The sequence below is a fragment of the Arachis stenosperma genome, chromosome 5, assembly GCF_014773155.1.
Source record: "Arachis stenosperma cultivar V10309 chromosome 5, arast.V10309.gnm1.PFL2, whole genome shotgun sequence".
In the NCBI taxonomy this organism is placed as follows: Eukaryota; Viridiplantae; Streptophyta; class Magnoliopsida; order Fabales; family Fabaceae; genus Arachis; species Arachis stenosperma.
The window spans coordinates 17,290,957-17,317,747 of record NC_080381.1 but is presented as its reverse complement, the minus strand read 5'-3'; the positions used below and the strand labels follow the sequence as shown (position 1 = coordinate 17,317,747).

The 26,791-nt window shown below is 31.3% G+C and overlaps 1 protein-coding gene and 1 pseudogene across 1 annotated transcript; both read right to left on the bottom strand.

Annotated features, from left to right (window-relative positions):
- Positions 1-1,812: 1,812 nt before the first annotated feature.
- LOC130980137 (E4 SUMO-protein ligase PIAL2) lies at positions 1,813-9,919 on the bottom strand. Its single transcript, XM_057903777.1, has 16 exons — positions 9,442-9,919; positions 9,017-9,089; positions 8,816-8,881; positions 8,500-8,565; positions 8,333-8,415; positions 8,008-8,059; positions 7,537-7,602; positions 6,807-6,874; positions 6,668-6,716; positions 6,490-6,574; positions 6,299-6,400; positions 5,748-5,799; positions 5,221-5,272; positions 4,844-4,960; positions 3,692-4,591; positions 1,813-2,744 (listed from the first exon to the last, which is right to left on the bottom strand). The coding sequence occupies exons 1-16, from the start codon at positions 9,633-9,635 to the stop codon at positions 2,124-2,126; spliced, it is 2,646 nt and encodes an 881-aa protein (XP_057759760.1). The 5' UTR covers positions 9,636-9,919; the 3' UTR covers positions 1,813-2,123.
- A 3,761-nt stretch (positions 9,920-13,680) lies between these two features.
- LOC130980486 (uncharacterized) lies at positions 13,681-19,324 on the bottom strand (annotated as a pseudogene).
- Between the last annotated feature and the right edge of the window lie 7,467 nt (positions 19,325-26,791).

Genomic DNA, 26,791 nt, shown 5'->3' with positions numbered 1-26,791 from the left:
TGTGGAGATGGGCATTGGCTACGATCATGGTTATCACCACTGGATCGTCGTGTCCAGGGATTACTCCTTGCCCATCCTCCTTTGTAAATGAGATGGTGGGAAGGTCGGGCGATTCGCTCCCGACCTGGTAGACTCGCTTGAGGTGTCTCTTGCGAGAGGACTTGGTGAGTCCCCCTCTCGCGAATCCACCTGAGATCATATGTATATGTCTCTCCGGAGTCTGCGGTGGTGGATCTCTTCTATCCGCGTCATCTCGCTTTCTCTTCCCATGATTGTCCGACCTTTCCATGAGATATCTGTCAAATCGGCCTTCTCTGGCCAGCTTTTCTATCACATTTTTGAGGTCGTAACAGTCGTTTGTTGAGTGACCATATATTTTATGGTACTCGCAGTAATCGCTGCGACTCCCCCTTTTTTATTTTTAATGGGCCTGGGAGGCGGCAGCCTTTCAATATTGCAAATTTCTCTGTATACGTCCACTATAGATACATCAGAAAGTTTTAAGTGTTGCATCAGAAGCATCAGCCAGATACATCCGACTTTTGAAATTGCTTAAATGATGCTTTGGGTCTGTGGTTCCATCATAGAGGTTCATATCAGGGCTTTTGAAGTTTCTTGGAACCTTCACCCTCATTATGTCCTCGCTGAACGGGTCCTCTCCTCCCAAGGGCGACTCTTCTCGGTTGCCGCGGAAATTTCGGCCTTTAAAGGAAGATTCAAGCTTTGTGAGTTTTTCTTCCAAATCTTTTCGTCATTCTATTTCCTCCCTGAGGTTTCGCTCTGCCTCTCGTTGTCGTTCTAGTTCCTGTTCGAGTTGCTCCAGACGACCTTGGTGGCCGTGGAACAGCCCCATTAGCTCGGTTGCATGAAGTGGCCCTTCCTTTCCGGACTCTCGTCCTTCCGATGAATTTGCCTTTGAATTTTTGAGCCCAGAGGTGTCTTCTTTATGATGGTCGCTGGTTCCTTGATGAAGGGTCAGGTCTACGTCATTGTTTCCGGTATCTGGATTTTCTTGCTCGGAATCAGACGCTGTATGTCCATCTTCTGGTGAGTTGTCCGCCATTACTGGTTGATCTCTCGGCTCCCCGACAACGGCGCCAATGTTACGTTGGATAACCGGAGGTAATGGGCTTGACTCGTTAGGTTGGCCCAATCGTTAATGGAGAGAAACCATCGAAGAGAATCGTGCTTCTGGGCTTCCATCCGACTTGTGAGTACGAGTGAATGGGGGTGGTACCTGCAAAGACACTCCGACGCTCAAGTCAGCAAGGGTGCAAGCAGGTCTAGTGAGTATTGGGACTTAGAGATGCCTGAGGGATGTCAGTGTATTTATAGTGGTGAACCAATAACCACCGTTGGAGTAGTTCTACTTTTTAGGGTGTATAACCGTCCCTTTATCTTAGGGAGGTTACGATATGACTTCTGAAAGTAGGTAGAGAGATTTTAGGAGCAGTTACTCATTTGAATGAGTGTTTATCTGCCAGCTAATCTTCGTCCCCGACTTCTTTGGGATAAGTCGTGGTGAGAACCGACTTCGTAGGGAGAAGATCGGTATAAGACTTGGATTGAGCCTCTCGTTGGGTTTTGGACCTTATCATTGGGTCAGGGTATGAACAGTAACATTAAAAGCTGTTGTTCAGTTAAAAAGAGGTGGTGACAAATATACCTATTAAGGTGATGATCATTTTTTCCCTAATTGTTTAAACAATCCATTTTACTCATTGACGATAAAATTCGTATTAATCTGCCGAAAATGCCACTCATGCCCATAAATTAGCATCATTCCTGCATAAAAGTGGTGACCATGCCATTACCGAAAGCTCTATCTATTCTTGAATGCCACAATAATTTTTGGAAGTGCAAAATACTCCAAGCGAGATAATTCTTCTTTCACTATATGTTAATTCAAATCCCCATATTTCATGTGGGTTCATTATCAAAATGCCTTAATTAATATATACTTAGATTTCACCACGTATTGAAAATTCTATTCCCCATACTTGTTTACATGATAACTCAATTTCCCAAATAGATTACCCTATTTTTCAGTCTTAGCTCTGAATCTATTCAGCTGCAGATCCCCAGAACCTTCCAGCAAGTGCAAGTAAAACCTTCAAAAAGTATTACGCGTTCGAAGGATGGTTATGAGCATTTCTGTTGTTTGCAATAAGCACATCAAGTGGTAAACCTGTTGGTCGGAAAGGCGGCGGACCCTGTGGCCTTTGGAGTGGCTGGGAACCATGCGGCCTTGAACCTTGAACTGGCAGGGGACTTTGTAGGTGTTGCCTTGAAGCTGGAACTGGTTGAGTACCTTGTGGTCTTGTATTCTGAACCAACTGCGTTGGTGCAATTATACGCTCCCTAACCTCATCAGAATACGGACGACCTGTAAGACTTCCACGCATTCGTTGAGTGGGGCGCCAGTTCTGCTCCGATTGCAAATTGAGTAAATCATCAGGCCTAGAAACCGACTGTGGTGTTACACTTCCTCTTTGATCTCTGGAAACCTGTCCAATAGCATTAGCTCTAGTTTGTTGGCTATTTGCAGTAGTTCCAGTGGACTGAGCAACTGAACCACCTTGCTGAATGTGGGACCGCTGGATATTTGTTCGCATTACTGGGTGTGCCCTTGAACTCAGAGATTGGCTCAGGTGAGGATTGCTCAATTCACCCAATCCCACCCATGGCCTGTTTGAGTTTGGCAACTGATTTGGTGCAGGGTTATTAGGTGGTGGCACTCGGTTCTGAGTTCAATGAAAAGTAAAATAAAAGCAAACATGACATGAGTATAAGAACTTTTATGTAATGCATATAAAGGCAAGTTTCTTCTAATGATATCCAACTTAGATTAAAGATGAAGCATATTGCAGGCACTGATGAGTATCAAAATATAATAAATAAAGAATAAATAATCTCGCCAAAAGCACAGTATGGGCTTAAAATAGTTGGAGAAAAATGCAACCAAAATAGGACATGAATCTTTAGAGTTTCAATTCACATCTTAAATAATTTCTTAAGCAATAATTGCTGGTAGTTAAGAACTACATACATCTATTTGAAAAGTTTTGTAACGTGAGAAAAGAATTTTATTCCATTAAGAAATAATTTATTTTTATTTGAAACTCAATTCCATGGTTATGAATGATTTTAACATATAAATAGAATTGAATTCAATTTTGTAATTCGAATGACTTCTAAATGAGTTAAATTCTCTTCTCTTTTTTTTTCTTTTACAATTTAACCCTTGATAAAACCATTTTCATTAAATATTCATTCTTCGGCCAAATCAATTTTCTGACTTACCAAATACTGAAGTGGAATTGAGTCCCCAAGACAGGAATATAAGGGGTTTGTATTGTTTAGATGGGTAACTTATGATAAATGGGGTGGTTTGTTATGGAATCCATCTTATTCCACAAAAATCCTACTATTTTATTCCCTTCAATTTGGTGTGTGTAGTGTGTTAGCCCATTCTATCCAAAAAAATGGTGTGAAAAAATAACACCACTCTCCGTTGCACTCCCTTGAACTTCTATCGATCCAAACAGATATATTACAAAACAAGATAAAACAGGTGACCAGTAGAGTCATTTAAACTGAGGATTAGCACTTGTAACAACAGAGAAGAGAGTTGGTATACATCCCAAAAACAGCATGCCTGATAAAAGTAAAATAAATAAATATATCGAACCTGTGTTGCTGAATGATGCGGCAATCCCAATGAACTTACACCTGACATCTGGGGCAGATTCATTTGGGATCGTGAAAAATGTTGTTGCCTTTCTGTATCAGTCAGTATGGGATTGGCTGCAGTGACTGTATGGGACAAAGGAACATGAGTAGTGGCAGGGGAACTGCTGGGTAGCGAGGAATTCAAAGTATTTCCCAAACTTTGCTCTCGTCCAGATATTGAAGATGGGGCTGCAAGGGCCTGAACTGCTACTGGAGTCCTATTAACATGTCTGGGTATTGAGGCTGACCTTCCATACTCATTAACAGACGAATTCATATAAATAAGCTGCAAATTAGTTGGTGCAGAAACTTGATTATGCACAAGAGAATTCACAGCACTGTTATTGTCATGACTGTTAGATCCCTGATTAAAGGCGGGAGAAACAGAGTCAGGCAGAACAGGATTCTCAGAGATACCCAATGATGGGGTATCTGACCTACCAAAGACAAGATCAAGTCCAGCCCAAAATTCATCGTCTATATGAGAAGCAACATTTTGATCAACGTCAGTGGAGTTTAGACCTAAAGAAGTTGAACTTTGGTTAACAAACTGAGTCTCAGCAGATCCCGGGACAGGTTTCGTATCTTCAAGTTCAATAGTGTCCATTATGTCCATGCAATCATCATCATTGGTGAGATCAAAAATGTTAGAAACCATATTATTAGGGGAGCAAGTAGATTCTTGCAATTCAGCTGGCTTCTTTTCCCCATTGTGGGCCTTATTCTGCGTCTTATCCACATTATGATCCTTTTCAAAGACCGTCTTATCCACATTATGATCCTTTTCAAAGACCGCCTTCCACGATCCATCACCAAGAACAATCACTTCCAGAATATTCTCCCCAACATCTTTCAGTATCTGTAGTATTAAAAAAACGGAGGAAAAGGGTGAGAGTTTTACTTTTCAACTCCACTTCTGCCTTTATGTTATCCTTGGGGTCAATTTGGTGTACTCTCAAGTGAAAATTTTAGGGATTACTGGATAAGATCAATATGCAAAAGTAATCACCAAATTTTTCACCAACTTTACCGTGACAGTAGACTGACTATACAAGTGAGAAGATAAACAAAAGTAACCAGATTGAAAGACTCGAGGACTAAATTTACTTGCCTCAACCATGTTCCGATCAAGACGAATATCTTCATAGCTGACATGCTGATTACAATGAGGGCAGCGCCACCATGGCCTCCTTGAATTCATATTGATGAAATTATCAAAATCAAAACACTACAGAGAAAGGGACAACAGATATATGTAAGAGGCTATTAATTGCATAAACATTTAAGCAAAATTTAGAAGTTCTTAATTGTGCAAACGAAAACATTACAAACAACATACCAAAGAAAGGCATAAGTTGCAGTTAAATAACACTTTATTGCATAAAACAGAATTCAAAAGCCACATTTACTACTTATTATAAGCAAAAAAACTAGGAAACACCCTCTGGATTCTCCATCTTCTGTGATGCTAAAGGAGGAAACTATCACCTGGAAATGTTTGCATGAGCACCCTTTAACTGGAGTCTTGATACGTGCAAAGCTGTTTGGCAAAAATGAGGAACACAAGAATATGTACGAGTTTTCATAAATAAAAAAGTAAAAACATGTTAAGAAGAGAAGCATTAGCATAAAGAAAGTAAGATCCCCATGTAATTTTGATCTGAAGCCTAACAGAAAAAACCATAATAGAGATGCTTGAACCATAGTTAACAAAACCAGTTGCAATTTTAGCTTAATGATCACAGAGGCCATGGACTAAGGTCCATAAAACTCAAGCCAATTCCATTGCAGAAAGGATCAAAGAGAGAGGAAATCAGAAGACGTTATATCTTCTAAAATGAAGAAGCCACTTCAAAGAACTTCTCAATTACAAGACTCTGAGAAGGAAGCTACCTTTAAGTATTTAACCAGACATTATTAAACCATCAATATGTTCTTGATCAGTGTCAACTTCTTTCTATGAACCATAGTCACTGAAGTGGTTGGGGAAATGAACAGAGAAGATCACTGCATACCTTATCGGACAATTAAGTGAAATTCGTGATGCCCCCTCAATAAGATCTGAATCTAAAATAAAATAATCATAAAAAGTAAATAAAAAATAAGCTTAAGCACTAATCAATAAAACTAAGGGCTCGTTTGGGTGAACTTCTAAGAAAAGATCTTTTTTCAAAAGATCTTATAGAAAAATAAAAGTAATTTTATGTTTGGATATCTCATGCAAAAAGATCTTTTTATTTATCAATTATATTTTGGTATAACCATATAAAAGTACTTTTTTGTTTATTTATTAAGTGAAAAACATCTTTTTTTTAAAGAAAAAAAATCTTTTAAAAAAAGATGTAAATTGTAACTTCTCAAAAAAGATGTTTTTTTTTTATTTTTCTATTGCTTTTACTTTTACTACTAGAAATTTACCAAACATGCTAAAAATAAAAAAGATCTTTTTTCATTGAAAAATGGTATTTTTTATCTACTTAATAGCGCACAAACAAGCACTAAATAAATAAGAATGAGAAATAAAACACTTTTGGAGCATAAAGTTAATTGTAAATATCCTAATTACCTGTGTCAACTGAAGTAACAGCAGGCTGAACATAATCTTGAAGAACTGGATCCTCGGGTAAGGATACAAAACTCATATAGGCAACAATAACAACATAATGACCTTCACAATGAGAACGGTCAAGTAAGTTACACACGCTGAAAGTCAGGATGATAAGAAAGGAAAAGGAGACACTACTTTTACTTGCTTACCAGTGAACTGGCCTACAGCTTGAAGAAGATTCGTCCCATATTTAAGCATACCAGATACAGGAGTTGGCATCTGTGGGACAGTGTCCTAAGGAACGAAATGGCATAACAAGAAAATGAAATCACACCTTGAGAACATACTAGAGTAAATTCTTTAGAATATAAGTGCAAATATACAGACCATGAAGACATTAGTCCTTCTATCTACTCCTTTTCCATTGAGCAGAAAACTACAATAAAGGCAAATTCAATCAGCATCAACTTTGAACTGCTCTACTCACTTTATAAATTTTAAAAAGAAAAATCAACAGCAACCATACTTCACTTGCTGAGGATTAATAAGGCATGCAGATGTCTCAACATTGTCAGTTTGTGCCACGAATAACCACTACAAGTTGAAAAATGTGAAACAAGTTAGGTTTCCAAAAAAGGATTCAAGGTGCATCCGAGTTACAAATATTATTGACAAAACATGAAAACCAAGTTAACAACTAAGGGTGTGAAAGAAACTAAAATATACTAAAAACTTGGATCAAATAAGAAGCGTGATAATGGTTGTACATAAGAAGTCGACCAAGCAATCAAATGCCAAAAGATAGGAAGAAGAGGACCCAACCCAATATTTTCTTCCAAAAAAGAGAATAGCAAATGTAGAAAGGAATATATAAACAAAGGAATATATTTTCACCATCCAAAAGTTAGTTAGCATAGCTCAACTAACTATGACATGTGCCGGCTTACATCACCGGTTAAGAAATAACTAGGTATTGTATTAAACTATTAATCACCAATGACCACACTATGACAATTTTTATTTAGGAACCATAAAATCCTTGCCATCCCAAGAACTGAGGGCCTCACAAGTTTAGAGTTGCACCAGATTTTTCAAATAGGGCCAAGTGAAATTACAACCAAACTTTGAATTTTTTAAGAAACACACAATTCAGTTATATACAACAAGTAAGAATAGCTGACTCCTTTTGGCGGATTTGTTCAGGGCAATGTCACATGTACTATGCTTACACAAACAAGTCAACATGAAATGCTTACTATTCTTTCATGCTGAACATTGCTCTTGGTAATGTGAAAGTCAAGAGTATAAGCTCCATATCCGGGCTGCAATGCAGGTCAAAAATATGTTAAGAGTTTGGGCAGCACTCTATAGAAACTAAACAATTAAGATAACACCAGTTTTGGCTATTGTTTGGCAACTGAATTTTCTGAAAATAGATTTATCTAACAAATTTTTAGGTTGAAAACTAAACAAACATTTTAAGTTGACTTCATGATTTTATCTAATTGCTCGTCTCCCTACCTTATCATCATTCCATTTATCTTGTCAATAGTATATATCAAAAGCTAATCTTTAGGTTAGTTTTAAATCAAGCATTTGACTTTAAATCAGATCACTTTTATAAAGTCTACATATCCTGTTAAATTGGCTTTTCAAGTTGCCAAACAATCTTAAGCATGTTGTCAAAACAAAATAGTCAAATAGGAGCAGGATTGACAAGGCACAACCTTGGCTTCAAATGACACAAGTATTTGACCCAGTTTCATTTTTGGATAGAACCTGCATGGGAATCTATGTTATTGCATGTTGCATATATCAAATACAGTGAGAAACAATTTAAAGTGAAAAAACATATAAACTCAAATGCATTTTTCCATATCAAATGGCCCTTTGGTTGGTCCTAGTAAATAGGTAAAGCAGTGCAAGTAACATGAAACACATAAAGCAAAATATTTTGATTATCTGGGGTGGAAAAAGGGAGAAGGGGAAAAGAGGAAGTAGGTAAAACAGATGCAAGAGAAGATATGTAGTAAAAATTGCAAGGATCCTAACCTCTCCATTATTCTTGTTATTGTGGAATGGCTAGAACTAGGTCCAGCACTTATCTTCCCCGCATTACAAAATATCTTTGCTACCTACACTAAGAGATTGTCAGAAATGTGCAGATGACAACATTCCACGCAGCCCCAAGAAAAAACAGAGATAATATATTAGCAAACCTCATCAGCGATAGCAAGAAGCTCTTCCTTCTCTTTTGCTTGGAACCATCCGAGTTCACAGGCATTCTATGATAAAAGAAAGGGGAAAAATCAGTAAGAGCATAAATCTGGACATTTTAAAGAACACTTCTGGATGTATACAGAAGAGCTGGTACAAATCTAAATATTTGGCCACAGCCAACACCAGGTACTTGCCTAAAGACTGATTAATTGTTCTTTCAAAAAATTAAATACAGAGTGATTTATCATTAGCCACAGCTGATGGAAACTCCACAAGTTACTCATAATTATTGACAACATGAAAAACTGGACATACCTTTACAGAGATCATAACAACCATTAAAGCTGCTTGTGACAGTTCGTCATTCTTCCGTTGATGAAACTGCACGGAAAAGGAAAAGCAAAGGCCACAAACCATCAAGCATAAAAAAATTGAGAAAATATGTCAGAATTTCTTTGTGCTTCCAACTGGCAACAAAGAAGGCATTGGTATTCCATGAAACAAAATTGAAATTACCAATCTCATCAATGCAGGGAGTTCTTTGGCCTTGGGTGAAATTTCCCCATTGGCAAGTGAATAATCAATACCTCTGCGTTTCAAAATAATAAATAGTTAGGGTAAGAGGAAAAACTGTACATTTGCAGTATCATGCCGTTCAAAGTTCAAACTCCATTATCTCCCTATTCGCGAAAAAGGGTTGAAGCTAAACCATGTAAAACTACTATATCAAGGAGGGTTGATTTTTTAAGTATTTTTTCACAACTATAAACTTCGGCATTCCACCACCCCTAGGTCAAATTTCAGTTCATCACCAAAACTCCAACATAAACCAGCTTCAATTACAGTTCCATAACAAAAAAAGCTAGGGCATTTCTAATGTACCACAATAAGAGTATCAGAGACGTGAAATATGAGTAAATGGAAGTGGAAGCGATAAAAACCTCGAGAGGGAGATGCATTGATTGTAGAAATCTAAAGCGCCGAACTGGTTGTGGTTGCCATCATGAAGGTGCGCAGCCAAGCGCTCCATAACAGCCGTGATTCTTAAGTTGTTTATGAACGACGGTGAAGTTCTGGCGAGGACAGCGGTGTCCAGTGGCTGAAGAGGCGGTGTAGCGGTCGTACCGTTGCTCATCACCTAATATGCCCCTTATTTAAGTTATTGGGGTTTTCTTTTGGGTCTGTTTATGAATTAATACCCGACGCGCCACCGTGGGTCACGCGCTTGTCGTTTTAGCTCTCCCGGCTGTTGGAGACTTGGAGTGAGGGAATTTGGGGAAGCCGTGAAAGAATAGAGAGAAAGAGGACGGCGGAGGGTGTTCACCGGAGAGGTGAGCTTCTGATTCAATCGTTTTAGTGCCCCCAAGGTTCCCTTTGGTTCACGTGTCACAAAGGCTGAGACACATATAAAAGACATAAATATTGAGAGAGGCAGATATATAAAGACCCGGTTAAAAAGTATTGTGTTTGGTAATCTATACCAATATATCTATATCTATATCTATATCTATATCTATATCTATATCTATATCAATATATAAAGCCAAAACTAGAATTTGGTGTCCAATTTTCATAGACACTATTTACCCTCAAATAATTCATTTTACAAATTAAATTTATGGACAAAATAGTAATAATACATTTTTATTTTTAAATTAAAAAAAGTCATTAACCCACGAAAGAGTTAAATAACTACTGCAATCGTGAAGAAATTAAATAACTGCTCCACTTACGAACATCCTTCACTGTTCTCGATCTTTTTTCTGCGTCTTGCTATTTTTTTTGTTCTGACATGCATTTATTAAGAAGGAGAATTCAACGAATCAATAATTATGTGCAAATCATGGCGAGATGATTTGATAAGGGAGTTGATATAATTTCTATGCCAACTCCATTGCCAAACACAGGTATCTATATTCTACCTATTGAAAAATACAGGAATAAAAACACACGATAATGAAACTGGTCCAAATAATAGATGTCATATAATATAAGTAATTGGTATTTTATATTCATGGTTTATTTTATGTTTGAGTACTAATTTTTAATTTTTAAAAGAAAATTCAAAGACAATTACTCTTTATCTTATTTCATTTTTAAATCTAAAGTTAGTATTTTATCTTATTTTTTTATAACCATAGATCGAGCACTACAGCTCGATAATATCGTCCTTCTCCTTCTTTCAATATCCTCAATTGTATCGCCTGCATCGTCTTCCATTACCTTTATTGACTGCAGAAGCATAACTTCCACTTACATTTTTCCTTCTCTTCAATTTACTTATTTAATTTATATTTTTAATCTCTTCTATCCTTTTAATTCATTCTCAATCTTTTAGGTAAAAAATAGTTCTGTCTTTTCTCTTATCAATTTGATGTAAAAAATCATTTTTTTTATTTTATCAATTTGATGTAGAAAGAAAATACTTTTTTATCTGATATGTATTCTTATTTTTGTTTACATGTCTTTACCTATAAGAGAAATTCTCCATATACAAGCATTTTTTTATACAAGTCTTTACAAGTTATTATATTAACGCGCTTGAACGTTACTGCACGTTCTTCTTCTTCTTCCTCTTCTTCTTTTTTTCTTTCGTTTCTTACTTTCTCTTTCTCCTTCTTCAACCGTTACTGCACAATTTCACTGCATCGTCTTCTTCTTCTTGCTGCACATTCTTCTTCCTCTTCCTCCTCTTCTTCTTCTTCTTTTCTTTCGTTTTTTGCCTTCTCTTTCTCCTTCTTCATTTACGTGCTTTTCTCTTTGTTTTCTTTTTTCGTTATTCTTGATTTCTATTATTTTTTGATATCAAGCTCTGAAATCATTTTTGAAGAAGAAGAAGCAGCAGAATATGAGGAGGAGAAAGAGAAAGAGTTCTGAATTATGCATAAAGTGTCCTTTGGGTGTATTTTCTATAATCGTTTGGGTGTATTTTCTGTAATCGTTTGGGTGTATTTCTGAAGTTTCATTATTTTCAAAACGATTTCAAAGCTTGATTTCAGAAACCATGAAAATCGAAAAAAAAGAAGTAAGAATACCAGTAATAAACGAGTAAAACAACTAATGAAAAGGCAAAGAGAATAACGAAGAAATATCGTTTGGGTGTATTTTCTATAATCGTTTGGGTGTATTTTCTATAATCGTTTGGGTGTATTTCTGAAGTTCTATTATTTTCAAAACGATTTCAAAGTTTGATTTCAGAAACCATGAAAATCGAAAAAAAAGAAGCAAGAATACCAGTAATAAATGCAAGTAAAACAACTAATGAAAAGGCAAAGATAATAACGAAGAAATATCGTTTGGGTGTATTTTCTATAATCGTTTGGGTGTATTTTCTATAATCGTTTGGGTGTATTTCTGAAGTTTCATTATCTTCAAAACGATTTCAAAGCTTGATTTCAGAAACCATGAAAATCGAAAAAAAACGAAGCAAGAATACCAGTAATAAACGCAAATAAAACAACTAATGAAAAGGCAAAGAGAATAACGAAGAAATACATGGAGGAGGAGGAAGAAGAAGAAGAAGGAGAAGAAGAGGAAGAGGAAGAGGAAGAGGAAGATGAGTTGTTCATAATCCACGGTGAGTGAAGAAGAAGAAGAAGAAGAAGAAGAAGAAGAGGAAGAGGAAGAGGAAAAGGAAGATGAAGATGAGTTGTTCATAATTCACGGTGAGTGAAGAAGAAGAGGAAGAGGAAGAGGAGTCGTTCATAATTCACGGTGAGTGTAGCGCTTTGGAAATTAAATAACGCATTAAAAGACTCTAATGTGTAGCAACTTGTAAAAATTGTAAGTCAAAAAAACTTGTATGTGTAGCAAGCCTCTACCTATAAATGATGGAATGAAGAAGTTTCATAAATATTTTGTTAATTTATTATTTTTAGATTGCTTTGTAATAATATTTTTTAATTTTTTAAATTATTGATTATGTAGAGTATTATATTTAAAATTTGAGTACATAAATCATTTTTTCTAAAATAAAATAAAATAATTAATTTTGTCTACCATCATTTATCTTACGTATTGGCTAAGTTATTTAATTGGCATGTATAAAGGGTGTAAGAAAGTTCGCACCTATCAAAACTTTGTTAAAAAGCATTAATATGTTAATTTTCTAAATTATCTAAACTATTAATTATGTAAAGTATTGAATTTGACATTAAATTATAAAAAATACTAAAATTGACATTTATTAATTTTTAAATTATTGTAAAAATATTAATTAATTTAATATTATTCGTTTGTCATATGAAAAAAATTTATACCTACCAATGGCAAAGTGAAAAATCTCTACGTATATTTTGTTAATTTTTTTATTTTTAATATGTTTTATATTTAAAAATATTATTTTTTATTAATTATTAGATTGACATATAACACAATAAATATAGGAAGATAAGAACTTTGTTAATTAATCTATAACAATATATAATGGGAATACAAAGGGTTTGCTGTCCAATATTTTTTTCCTATTTTACCCTTATTTTTATAATCTAAAACTACATACTCAATCACGTTCTGTAAATTTTGCATTAAGCCACAACAGAATTTAAAAAATTTTAAAAATTAAAAAATTGCTTACTCTCAATAGTAAGATTATAAAAAATGGCTCCACTTACAATATAGTTTAAACAAGGTAATTTTTTTAATTAAATATAAAAAAATAATTTTTCTCTTTAAATTATTATTATCATACTATTTTAATATATTCTTAATACTTATACAATATATAACTAGCGGCTCAACAGGCACTAACGTGCCTGTTCAGCCGCTTTTCTATTGTTCTGAAGAATTTAATTTTATTTTTAAAATATATTATTCGTTCTTTAAATTTATTAGATTATATTTGTTAAATTTTAATATTAACGTGATCTTATTTATATCATATTTTAGTGTTGATATTAATATATCATTTATTCTTTAAATTTGTCAAATAAATATTTTTTAAATCATTTTAAAATTAGCGTAACCTTATTTGTTTCATATTCTGTTGAGGGTAAAACTACTATAGAAAATCTTTAAAATGCTAAATTATAAAAGCACACAATAAAGATATATGTATATTATCAGAAAAAGATATAGTTCCAGAAATAACGACAAAAATATTATCCTAATTTAAAAAGAGTATATATCTATAAATCCAAATGCATGTTAGTTATTTACAGAAGATTAATTTTTTCTAAATATCATGGATATTCATGTTTGTCTTCTTCTTTTTTAAGTGGTAGGCCAAAATATGATTCTGAATCTGAAGAGACCTGCATTTTCCTACAAATAATGGAAGGATAGAAGAAATGAATATGCTTATTTTTTTCGTTTTAAAAGATCAAACTATAAGAGTATTACTGAAAAAATAAGAGAATACAAAGATTGTGTACCTGGAAAAAATCCTTCGTAATTCATCATACATCTCCTTGTCAATAACTTCTTGCATCTTGAAAAACTGTCAGATTTTATTTATCATAAAAATAACCATATAAACGCTTCAGGTTTATTCAATTAAATTGATTGCTTATTATAGAGAAGAATTTAATTAAAACCTGTAGAATTGTGACATCTTGTTTTGCATTAAACTTTCTGAAAGGACAAAAGAAATGACATTAATCCTTGTTTATCATTGACAAAATGTAAATTAAATGAAATTACATCTTTTTTTGTTAGGAATTTTTTTAATAATAATTACCTGCAATGATATTGTTTTGGTTCGAAATGAGTTAGTTGTGTTCTTCTAAGTTCATGGCTGAAAGAAAAGAGTTAAAGTTTTAACATAGTTGGTATATAGGACGAAATAGACGGAAATATTTATTATGTAACAAAAGTTTATTGCATTACCTTTTATTTTTTTGTTCCAATATTTCTCTTTTTACCATCTTCCATAGTTGAGTTTTGTCTGCTTTAACTGTACCTCCCCAACCAATAGAATAAATTTTGATTGGATGAACCTGTGTCAATTTCACGTTTGATCAGTAACACTAAAACAAAAATATGTATCATCAGTGTAGTTGTCACTGTCATTAATTCTGTAATCCTTACTTTATTGTCGATTGGTCTCATTGATGCAATTGATTGCTCATCCTTCCATGTATTCCATAACGATTGAAATCCTGTTTCCTGTAATTTATTGCATATATGTATCACAATATATTGCAGTAGTGTCCTATATATTACTTTAGAATTAAGTAATGATATATCCCAAATAAGACATACCTCTACCTTTTATTAGTTTTAAAATTTTAATTTTTATAATTTTATTGATAAAATTATAAAATTGATAGCAACATTTAAAGAAACCAAATTTTGAATTCTTTTCAAAGTATATACAAACATTGCAAACTATAATTTATTAAAAAACCAATAATGATATATTTTAAGGATGTATGATATAATTTTCATAATTTATATGTGAATTGTAGTTAGTGCATACCTGTTGGGTAAAGTAGAGGTTCCAGTTCCTTTCGCTTATCTCTTTTAATATGCTGATGAGCTCTCTTGATATCAATTTATCTGTTAAAAATCTTAGTTATTAGTTGTTAAAATTAGTGAACAAAACTATCTATTCTAATGTTGATATTGTAATGATAAAATTACATAATACACGGATTATACTTGTAAAAAGGCTCACATATTTGCCAAGGACATAAATTACCTGAGGTGCAGGTAACAAAATTTCTTTGAACACCACATTCTTTGTGAATTGTCCCCTTTTTCCATCTACTGTTCCTTCTTTGACTAAGATTTTTGTGGTTGACTGAGAAACACTTCGAGATAGAGCAACGTATAATTGACAATGGCTGAACACATGTTTAGGGAGATAGATCCCTACTTTAGGGATAGTTTGCCCTTGTGATTTATTTATCGTTAAGGCAAAACTCAACCTTACAGGAAATTGTTTTCTAATAAGCACAAAGGGTAGTCCTGAGTTCTCAGTTGTTTTGTGTTTTATCCGAGGCAGAAAAGCTCTTTTTCCAGAGTGATGGCCTGTTAAGATTTCCACGTCTAACATATTTTGAAAAGTTCCTCGACACAGTAGCCTTATGCCATTGCATAAGCCTGCCTTAGGATCTATGTTTCTCAGTAACATCAGAGGAGCACCTTTTTTTACCTTCAACATATGAGGTGGCAATCCACCTGTGGAGATCGAGTTAAGATATTCTTGTTGATACAGATTATTTGTATCTCCTTCTACTTCATCAAAGGATGCTAAAATTCGTTCGTCTCCCGGAAATTGGTTGATGGCTATATCATTAAGCTGTTGCACATCATGATTCTTGGGTGTCAATATCGCTCTCTCCACCATATAAGATGCATCCCACCCATGAGATTGCAAATTTGGAAAGGTTTCTTCTATTAATTTGTGTATTGATGCCTCACCTTCCCATGGTATTGCCATGCCTACTTTTATTTGTACCAAGTCTTCACATATGGTAGGCTCAATCCCATCCCCTATGCGCATAAGATACTCCGCAAAATCACGATCATTAAGAGATCGCATATTTTATCGCAGGTGGAGAATTTTGGTGAATGCCCACAAATGTGATTTAACAATAGAAGCTGAAATCATTTGCGACTTACTTCCTTTCGGCACAACAGGTAGTACTTGGCGAAAATCCCCTCCCATAACCATCACCTTCTCTCCAAATGGATTATTATTTTCTAAGATGTCTCGTAATGTGCGGTCCAGTGATTCCATTGTCTCTTTATTAGTCATTGGCGCTTCACCCCAAATTATCGCGGTCGTCTGCCTAATCAGTTTTGCAAGATCAGATTGTTTACTTATGTTGCACGTGGAGGATGGCTCTGCATTGATTGGAATCTTAAATCTAGAATGAGCTGTTCGACCACCAGGCAGTAAAGTTGCAGCTATTCCTGAGGACGCAGTTACCAAGACAATATGCCCTTTACTTCTTAAGTCTGCAATTATAGCTCTGTAAAGAAATGTCTTACCTGCTCCTCCTAGTCCATCCACGAAGAACACTCCACTTTCTCTTCGATCAATTGTATTCATAATGCACCTGAAAACTGCAGACTGGTCATGATTCAATCTTTCTATAGAACACAGGTTTTCTTGAGGAACTTCGATGGTCATTTCTTCTTGAATAATTCTAGGCATGAAGTTGTCCTTGTCGTTGTCCGAGGTTAGAGCTGGTAAATCGTATTGTGCAATATGTTTTCCATGTTGTAGGAGGATGTCATTTAAATCCCTAAGCAAACGATTTGTCAACCCATTGTAGGTTGTAGTGCTTGTTGATGCGTAATCATCCACCATACATGAAAGAAACTCGTCCCACAGACTTCTTACATCTGTTGGCTCACAAAAAATTAGAATGGTGGCAAACAACCTTCTTAGAGCACATGGCATTCTCAAAATGGATGCCTCAACCAAACATGATCTTATACTACTATCACTCTCCAACAGTCCTCGATGCTGAGCGGATTGCTTAAAGGACGAATATTGGACACCATCGACTGTTAGCAAATCATCCCAACCAGTTGGGCCTCTTACATTTGACAACAGAATACGCAAATAGAATTTTTCACCTTCTGTTGGCGAAACGGTATAGATCCGACCAATAGCTCTCTTTTGTGACCTACGTCGACGCCATTCTTTTTCCTTGCTGTGCCAACTGTAATATTCTGGGATTTCCCTGTACAAAAGATGCCTAGATTGATGGTCATCGGCCCGATTAAGTGCAAAAAATTCAGTGAGCATTGTTCTTGAGAAATAGTCATTATTAACTATTTCAGAAATAGTTTGGTGCTCATAAAAGCTCACTTGATGTTGATTTGGCAAATGAACTTGCAACCTTTCAACTGATGGATACATTCGGTAAAGGTTGAATCTAAATATCCTCCAACATGCCTCTGGAGCGGCAATCCATCTTGCATCAATGAACTGTTGCACCTCATCATAATGAGAACTTCTGTGAACCTCCATTGCCATACGGTCTGGTCCCTTATAGCAATACTTGTATAGATATTTTATGCTCTTGATACTGCTACATATCTCTACATTGATATGACAATCATACTTCAGTAGTAGCCAAGGGTTGTACGGAACCACCCATCTATTGTCAATTGTGACATTTTGGTTTATAGGGATTGGAGTATCAAATCGCCTCCTATATTGAGGATGTGAGTCATCACCTCGTCGTGTCTCTGGTACGAACTCTTTTGGGTAGTTGCGTTTACATTGACCGTTCTTCATGCACGGTGAAGATTGATTTAGTGTTCCGCAAGGACCATGGACCATATGCCTTAGCACTGCCTCATGTAAGTGGGGTTCTGTTTCTTTACATGGTATTTCCGCTCGGACCAAACTATCATATTGGTCAGGATCACTCAACTTGTCATTGTTTTCTAAGATTAGCAAGCTATGTACGTGTGGCAATCCTCTTTTCTGAAATTCAGTGACATAGATATAACTTTTCACCTTTCCTAATACACCTTTGGTAATAACATCCTGTTTTAATTGTTCGAACTTGGCTCTGAAAATCCCAGTTGTTAGATCCGGACGATCCTGTGGAGTTTGAGTAGGACTGAGTTCCGAAGCTATTTCTGACCATGATGGATTGCATGTCATAGTTAGAAAAATATCCGGTTTGCCTTCTTTAAGAACAATAGCCATTCCATCCTCGTACCGTTGAGTCATGTCTCGACGACTGCCCACGAACGACGATGGTAATATCGTTCTTCTGCCAACATTTTCTAAAACAGATTTTAGAGAAAAGTATTATTAGTTTTAAAGTTTAAATTTAGGAACACGTAATGATCAATCATGTGGCCGTTAAGTTCTGATTATTACCAGCATTATTCTCTCCTGTGTGCAAAGCATTTTGCAAGCATTGATACAGTTCAGCTCGAAGTTCCTTTTGTCTTTGTCGAACCCATCTTAACTTGCCTGTTTCTATTTTCACATAGTTGTCAACAACATATTGTTGAAGAAGTCGCCCCGCTTGCAAAACTGTTGAGTGATCATTGGGGCGGATCTACGAATATTGAGGATTATAAAAAATTGTTAGAAATTGTGAAATGATTTATTGGTACAAACTATCATCTACGGAAGTCTATAAATGATGTAACAAATATAGGAGTTTGTACCTGGAGCATATAGCTATAATATGTCCAGCATGATACTTTGTTTCCACGTTGAGTTCGAGTATTTATATCCCATCTATGGGTTCCAAATGGAAAAAGAAGAGGATATTGTAGTGGATCGTAATACCCAACAAACTCTTGAATCCTTCTGAGGTTACCAGCATGAGTTTGAACCTTGATATCCCGTCCTCGCACCATTGTTTCAATATCATCACCGACTATTATGGCTGCTACTTGTGAAGCAGTTGGGAGACTGTATTGTGGTTGATTAGCAGGTCGCTCTTTGATCACCAAACTACACTCTTGCACATCTAGTCGTTGTGCAAGCTGGCGGAATACATGGATAAAAGGATTATATCGGTGCAACAATTGTTGTAGCTTCAAAACCAAACTTTCATGCAGTTGTGTGTTCTCCAGCATCCTATTCTGTAACTCGTGATCAGTATCGTATATATATAGTTGCAGGAAGTGTGGCCGCGCCCCCTGATCCGGATGAAATCCTCCTATACTGTGGTACATTGATCCTTGAGCACGGAATGTATATATACCATGACTTGCTGAAGCTAATTGTTCGTCTATGTGTACACCACACGAAGTGAATGAAAAAATATAATTGTAACCACGAATGTGTTTCCTAAAATGGTTCCCTTCTGCAGAAGGGTCTAAAAAGATGTCTAGTAATTCCTGAGGAGCATTTACTTGGGGCAAAGAGACTTTTCCTCCATTGCAACACATGTCAAATGTTTCATGGTGAAACAGACGTGCATTACAGTGTGTACATGTTCTTGTAGGAGGCAGTGTAGTTTGAAGCACTGTTGTATTCTCTTGAAAATTTCGAGCACAATTGTGGGATGTTCGGACATGGTGTCTAATTTCTGCACTCGTATAGGAATATTAAAATATTATGTTATAGATTTCTTTTCCTACATGTGCCAATAATTGTATGGTTAGGTACTCGGATAGAATTTATTAATTATTTCATATTATTTTAGATAGTGAAATCAAGGGTGAACAAAGAATATATATACAACTTTTCAATTGAGGTTTGTGTTTTCAAAATTAAACGTAATTTTTAAAAATGTCGTGTCTTTTTCTATATTTTTCTATTGCCTAAACTCATATAAGATTGTCAAAGTTTGAAGTTCTAGGTAATATATGAAGTTAAATATATATTTAATAGAGCAAATTTTTATTCTGAGTTATACTGAAATATACAAAGAATATTTTTAAAATGATATAATTCTATTGTGTTTTTATTTGCTATTTAATTTTATGAAAATTTCGAATGTTGCCCACTAATTTGTAATCATTTTAATTATATTTTTTAAAATTATTATGATAAATTAACGATATAATAAAAAATTTGTCCATTAAAATTGCATAAATATTTTTTTATGGTTAACATACTTGGTGTTTTTTTATTTTGTTATTTTTGTCGGTGTTTATGTTTATAATATTTTATACATGATTAAATTTTAATTTGATAATCTTGTTATCATCAAGGGTTTATTCCCTAGTAACTGTAACGATGTTAAAATTTATTTTGCATCACTAAATAATATTATGTGTCTCATAGTTTTTGCTATTGGATAAACGATGTAGTAGCATTTTTTTGAGTTAGTACTTAAATCAGTGATTCATTAAAAAAAATTTTATAACTCATAAGAATGTATATACCGTTATCTATGTTTTTAATTTGAGATCTACATTAGTTAGTTACGTGTTGACTTGTAACTCTTAATATAATGTTTAGTTTTTTTATTTTAAGAAATTAGAACACTTTGTGCTATTTGTAAATTTTACCATTTATTAAATGCTTAATTTGTTAATGACCTTATAATAAAAAGGACCCATATAATTTGTACAGTTTATTTTTAAATACATGAGATAGGACATCAATATTTTTGTAGTATCTATTAATTGTTGTTTTTGTGTTTAAATTTTTTTTGTTCAGTTTTTCTCCTTAATTTTAAAAGACATATGTTGTTACAAAAATTTTATTATATAGTTATTGTTAGTATTATTAGTTTCATGAATGTATCAATTATTTTAAATGTTTTATTTGTTAAGTATTTATTTTAAATTTTTTTATTAAATTCAGAATTTTGGTTACAATATATAATAAGCAGTACAGATAATAAACATAATAAAAATTCATTTGTTATTACGATAACTAATAAGCATAATAGTACAATAAGTTTAACTAATCACATTTTATATAGCAATGATTATTATATGATGATGATGATAAAATATTAAAAATATAAATAGAGTACTCACCATTTATATTTGCATGGCTTCTAGTATTGTTTATAGTTGGTTCATAAGAAGCAACTGGTTGAGGAATTGAATTAGTAGTTGTAACGGTGTCTTGATGTACACCTATATTTAAAAACAATGCAAAATTCATATGTTATCTACCTTTTTGAAAAAATAGAATATTAGCGCTTAGCAATAAAATAAAGCGTGTTAATTAAGTTGGTTAATTTTGTTAATATTTTACATTAAGAAGATTTGATGTGCAGACAAATTAACTTATATAGATGTATTTACATGTTTAAAGCATATAAAGATATTAACCAGATGATCTATTACTTGGACCAGTTCTGTTATTATGTATTTCCGTACCTATATTTTTAAAGAGTAATATAGAAAATAAGCATAAGTTAAACTAATAAGAGAAGAATTAGTTAACGTTGATTGTGTGAAACAAAATATCGGTAACTTTAATTATTTTAGAATTAATAACAAATTAGTGCTTAGCAATAAAATAAAGCGTGTTAATTAAGTTGGTTAATCTTGATAATATTCTATGTTAAGAAGATTTAATGTTTAGGTAAAATAACTTATATCGATGTGTTTACATATTTAAAGCATATAAAGATACTAACCAGGAGATCTGTTACTTGGACCAGCTCCATTATCATATATTTCGGTACCTATATTTTTAAAGAGCAATATATAAAATAAGCATAATTAAACTCATAAGAAAAGAATTAGTTATCATAATATTAGTTAACTTTGATTGCAAGAAATAAAATATCGATAACTTTAATTATTTTAGAATTGATTTAGATTTCTTTATTATAATATAAATAATTTTTTCTATGCTTCTATTATATTTTTTTATAGTACTTTTTCTCAAAGGTTTGTATTTCGTCCATTAATGCATGACATATTTTAACTTATTTTTTTAATTTATTACCTTAAATTGATTATATGATGAGTATTTCATCAATTAAGACAATTAAGAATACAAAGATATGATTAAAGAATAATTTATTTGTTATACTGTAATGTATTCTTGTTTTTTTGTGTTTATGTTGATAATAAAAGGAATTAATCTTTATAAAATAAAAGGAACTAATCTTTATTTATATAGGGCTATTTTAATCACAGAAAATAAAAAATAATAACTCTTGTAATTTTTTAACAATTATGTATAGTTTATTATATATCGGTATATATTTGATTAATGAGTACACTTTTATATGTAATTTTAAAAAAAAAATATTAGACATAAAAAATATGTAAACCATGTGTTGTAGATTTAATTATTCCAATGACTTTAGTTAATAATGATTTATGTTTCTTTATAATTTAAATATTATTGTCCATTGGAATAACTAATAAAATAATTATATTTTATATACTATCAGTTATCGTCCTATAATAATATATTGATCACTTATATACTATTGTATTATAGGCTATTATGTATGAAACATACTAATAAAAAATAATAAATAATTAATATTTTGTTCACGTAATTTTATTTATATATCATTATTATGATTATAGTATAACGTTATTTATATTAATTATTTATATTTAATAATTTTTAAAAAAATCATGATAAATTAAAGATAAAAATATAATTAATAAATTTAATTTTAAAAAATTATGTATCTGGAGTACGTAGTGTCAGTTTTCTTTATTATAAGTGGTTCAATTTTTAAATTCTGTTAAACCCATTTTTTAATAAAAAAGAAACAGAGACAAAGGAATTGGATACTAAAAAAAGAATTGGACACTAAACCTGTGCATCTCGATTATATGTTGGTATTTGTTGATGACATAATTTTATTTATATTATTATTATTATTATTATTATTATTATTATTATTATTATTATGATTATAGTATAACGTTATCTATATTAATTATTGAAATTTTAATAATTTTTTAAAAAATATCATGAAAAGTTAAAGATAAAAATATAATTAATAAATTTAATTTCAGAATGTCATTTATCCTAAGTACGTAGTATGTGTTTTCTTTATTAGAAGTGGTTCAATTTTTAAATTTTGTTCGTAGGTAAGTTCATTTTTTTAATAAAAAAAAGGGATAAAAAATAGATGAGAACATGTGTTTTCTCATTATATATTGGTATAGATAGATAGCTTTTGTTATTTTTTTAGCTGTTATATTTGTACGTAGGTGAGATATATCCTAATTTTATTTTTGATTTCTTAGAATTATATATCATTACCAATTGAGAATACAACAAATTAAAAAAAATTAAATTAAAGTGTTGTTAAGAATTTTAATGTTACATTGATTTATTAATTTAATATATAAATTTTATTTTTGATTATAAAATCATTATCAAAAACTTTAATATAAGAGTACTTTTTGTCGTTAGTCTTACATGACATCATTTTTTTATTTTTTAATACAAATATATAAAAATTATATATTACGTTATATATTATATTGGACGGCGAAAATGAAATATATTAAAGAAATATTATTATTAGTTATTGACCAATAATTTTTTAAAAAATATTTTTATAGATGAATGATGTCTAAAAAATTTAGAATGTTAACTTTTAACTTCATATATGATTAATATGTTGTTTGATTAAGAAAGATACTGCTTGGATGGTAAACCATGTATAGTAATATTAATTTAATTAATTTTGTTACAAAATATTAATGATAAAATAGCAACCAATTATGTTATTTTTATTTCTGTATCTGTGGCAGTTCTATTGTCATGCGCTTCTATTCTTGCATTTTTAAAAAGTAAAATATAATTATTAAGAACTAATTCAATTTATAACAAAGAAATTTAAATGATGTTATCGTGTTACCTGTAACAGATTGATGATAAGTGGTAGCTCTGTCCATTTGTCTAATTGTAGTCAATCTGGCTACCCCTATGTTTGTAGTTAGTCGGGCACCTCCACCAGTGTTTGGCATTGAAGTTGTATCAGTTGATATGGCAACTTGTTTTCCTTATCGAATCATCTCCCGATAACTTGCACGTCTTCTAGCCAGGTATTGTTGTCTCTGTTCTTCGGTCATATTCTGTCTTCTTCGCCTAGCATAATCTGTCCAACTGGGTCGACGTTGACGTGGCTGTAAAGTTTCCATTTTTATTTGTCAGAAAGATAGGAATAATATGCAATTGTGAGAGCACGATTGAAAGGAAAAGAAGAGTTAAAAGTGAGTTAGTTTTTAAAGCGAGTACGCAGTAGTAGCAGTTTTTTACAGTTTTAAAATATATCGTGGGTTGATGGGAATCAGTTTGACATTCTATTGTAGAGTAAATTCTTTCCTTGATAAAAAATAAGAAATATGGAGGACGTAGTAACAGTTTTTTATATATTGAATACATTGTCTAAATAAAAAAATAAGTAGGGTAAAATAGTAAGAAAAAATTGGGTACCAAATTTTTTTATTTTCATTATACGTTGGTATAGTCCATTATATATTGTATATTGTATATATTGGTATAAATTTAATTAATGAGTACACTTTTATCTGTAAATTTTGTTTAAAAAGTAAATATTGGACATAAAAAATATGTAAACCATGTGTTGTACATTTAATTATTTCGATACTTTAAATACTATTGTCCCATTGAAATAACTATTAATAAAATAAATATATTTTATATACTATCAGTTATTGTACTATAATGATATATTGATCACTTATAAAAAAAATTATACATAAAAAATCATAAATAATTAATATTTTGTTGACGTAATTTATTTATTTATATTATTATTATGATTGTAGTATAATGTTATTTATATTAATTATTTATTTTTTAATAATTTTTAAAAATTATCATGAATAATTATAGATAAAAATACATTTAATAAATTTAATTTCAAAATATTATGTCTTTTGAGTACGTGGTTTCAGTTTCATCTATTAGAAATAGTTCAGTTTTTAAGTTTTGTCATGAGTAAAAAAAGAAACAGGGGTAAAATAGGAAGAAAGATTTGGATACCAAACTTCCAGATTCCCATTATATATTGGTATAGATAATAATTAGTGTCTAAATTTAAATTCTAATATTACTCTTAAAGAGAGGTTTATTATTAAAAAAATTCTTTTGTCAATTACGTTAAATAAAAAAATTTTTACCCATTTTTTTTATAGTAACATCATTAAGATATTCCTATTAGATGTAAATTATTGTTAGAAATATTTTTATTGAGATATGTTTATAAGGAATAAAAGTAAAATAGTTCAACAAGAATAATTTAAAAAAAAATAAATTTACACTAATAATTTTTCTCTTCAAATTATTAACGTACTTTTTTAATATACTCTAGCGTTAAAATTTAAGTTCCAATATTGTTATTAGCTAGAGGTTTATTATTTTTTTTTTAAATTACACACAATAATTTTTGTATCGATTTTTGTATCAATATTTCATGGTTCACTTTGAAAATAATATTCATTCATCTAAGTTCATGGAGTGTCTTAAAAAAATCATATTTAAAATGATAATATAATGAATGTACTCCTATAAAAATATAAAAATGATTTCATAACTTTCTTTTTGTTAGGAGAAAACATGACTTAATAAACATAAAGTTTAAATTAAAAAACTATAGATAAGTAAAATAAATAACAAAAAATAACATAAAATTTAATTTTTTTTGTTATTTGGTATAAAAATAAATATAATAAAATAAATCATTGTTCTCATACATAATGGCATAAAATTTGACATTATCCTTTTCTAGAACTATTTATTTTTTTAGTTTTTATCCTTATTTTTGTGCTTTAATTAATTTTGTTAAACAAAAAAGTACTAATATTATTTAACTCTAATTTTTAACTTTTATCACAAATAAAAATATACGACTTTGTGTGTATTAAATAATAAAAAAATACTCATAATAGAAAAAGTAAAGTTTACTCTTTCATTGTATTTATAGGAGTGTAAATGATACACACAAGTGTTACAAGATCCCTTTTTTTTTTTTACTTTATTTTTTAAGTAGTATTCACTTTTGATTGTAATAATTATGAATTAATATATGGTGATAACTAATTGCTATTGTAGAGAAGGTAGAACGAGAAGAAGAGAGAACAAGTTAATATAAGAGTGGGGATGAGCCAATAATAAATATGTAGATAGATAATGGTAAAAAAGAATAATAAAAATAAAAATAAAAAATTTTAAAAGAATAATAAAACTAAAGATAATTTAAAATATTGAATATAAAATTATTAGAAATAAAAATTTTTTAGCCATTAAAATTATATACGAAAGAAAAGAGTGATTTAAATATAAATTTTTATATCTACTTTAGATTAAATAAAATTGATAAATAAATAAATTTATAAATATTTATAAATTTTTATCTTCATTGTTAAACATAATAACAAATTAATGATTTAAGTATTATACTTAAATTAATTTAAATTTAATTATTCTATATATTAAAAAATTAAATAACTTATAGATTTTTTTATTTTTTATTTAATTATTTTATACAAAAATTTTTAATGCTTAATATCTTAAATTTTTTCTTAAAATGATAAAGTATGATTTAACAAGCAAGTATGAAAAATAAATACTATTAAATACTATTAAAAATAAATAATTAAACTTAATAACGTTTATAAATATTAAATTTGTAAATAATATTTTTAAATTTATATTTTGATTTTGTTACACATAATTTTTAACTGAATAATATTGAAGCGGTTATATAATTATTTTTATGATCAATAAATCTGACAGTTTTTCAAAACTCGAAAAGTTATTGATAAGAAGATGTATAATGAATTATGAATGATTTTTTCTAAATACACAATTTTTATACTCTCCTATTTTTTTTATTAATTATTCTTACAGTTTGATATTTAAAACGAAAAAAATAAGCATTCATATTTCTTCTATCTTTCACTATTTATAAAAAAATGAAGGCCTCTTCATATTTAGAT

Coding starts and splice junctions, on each gene's coding strand:
- LOC130980137 (XM_057903777.1), bottom strand. CDS start 9,635: ATGAGCAACGGTACGACCGCTACACCGCCTCTTCAGCCACTGGACACC. Junction 8,566..8,815: donor TTGTTATGATCTCTGTAAAG/GTATGTCCAGTT, acceptor CTTTTATCATAG/AATGCCTGTGAACTCGGATG. Junction 7,603..8,007: donor TTGTGTCATTTGAAGCCAAG/GTTGTGCCTTGT, acceptor CCTGCATTGCAG/CCCGGATATGGAGCTTATAC.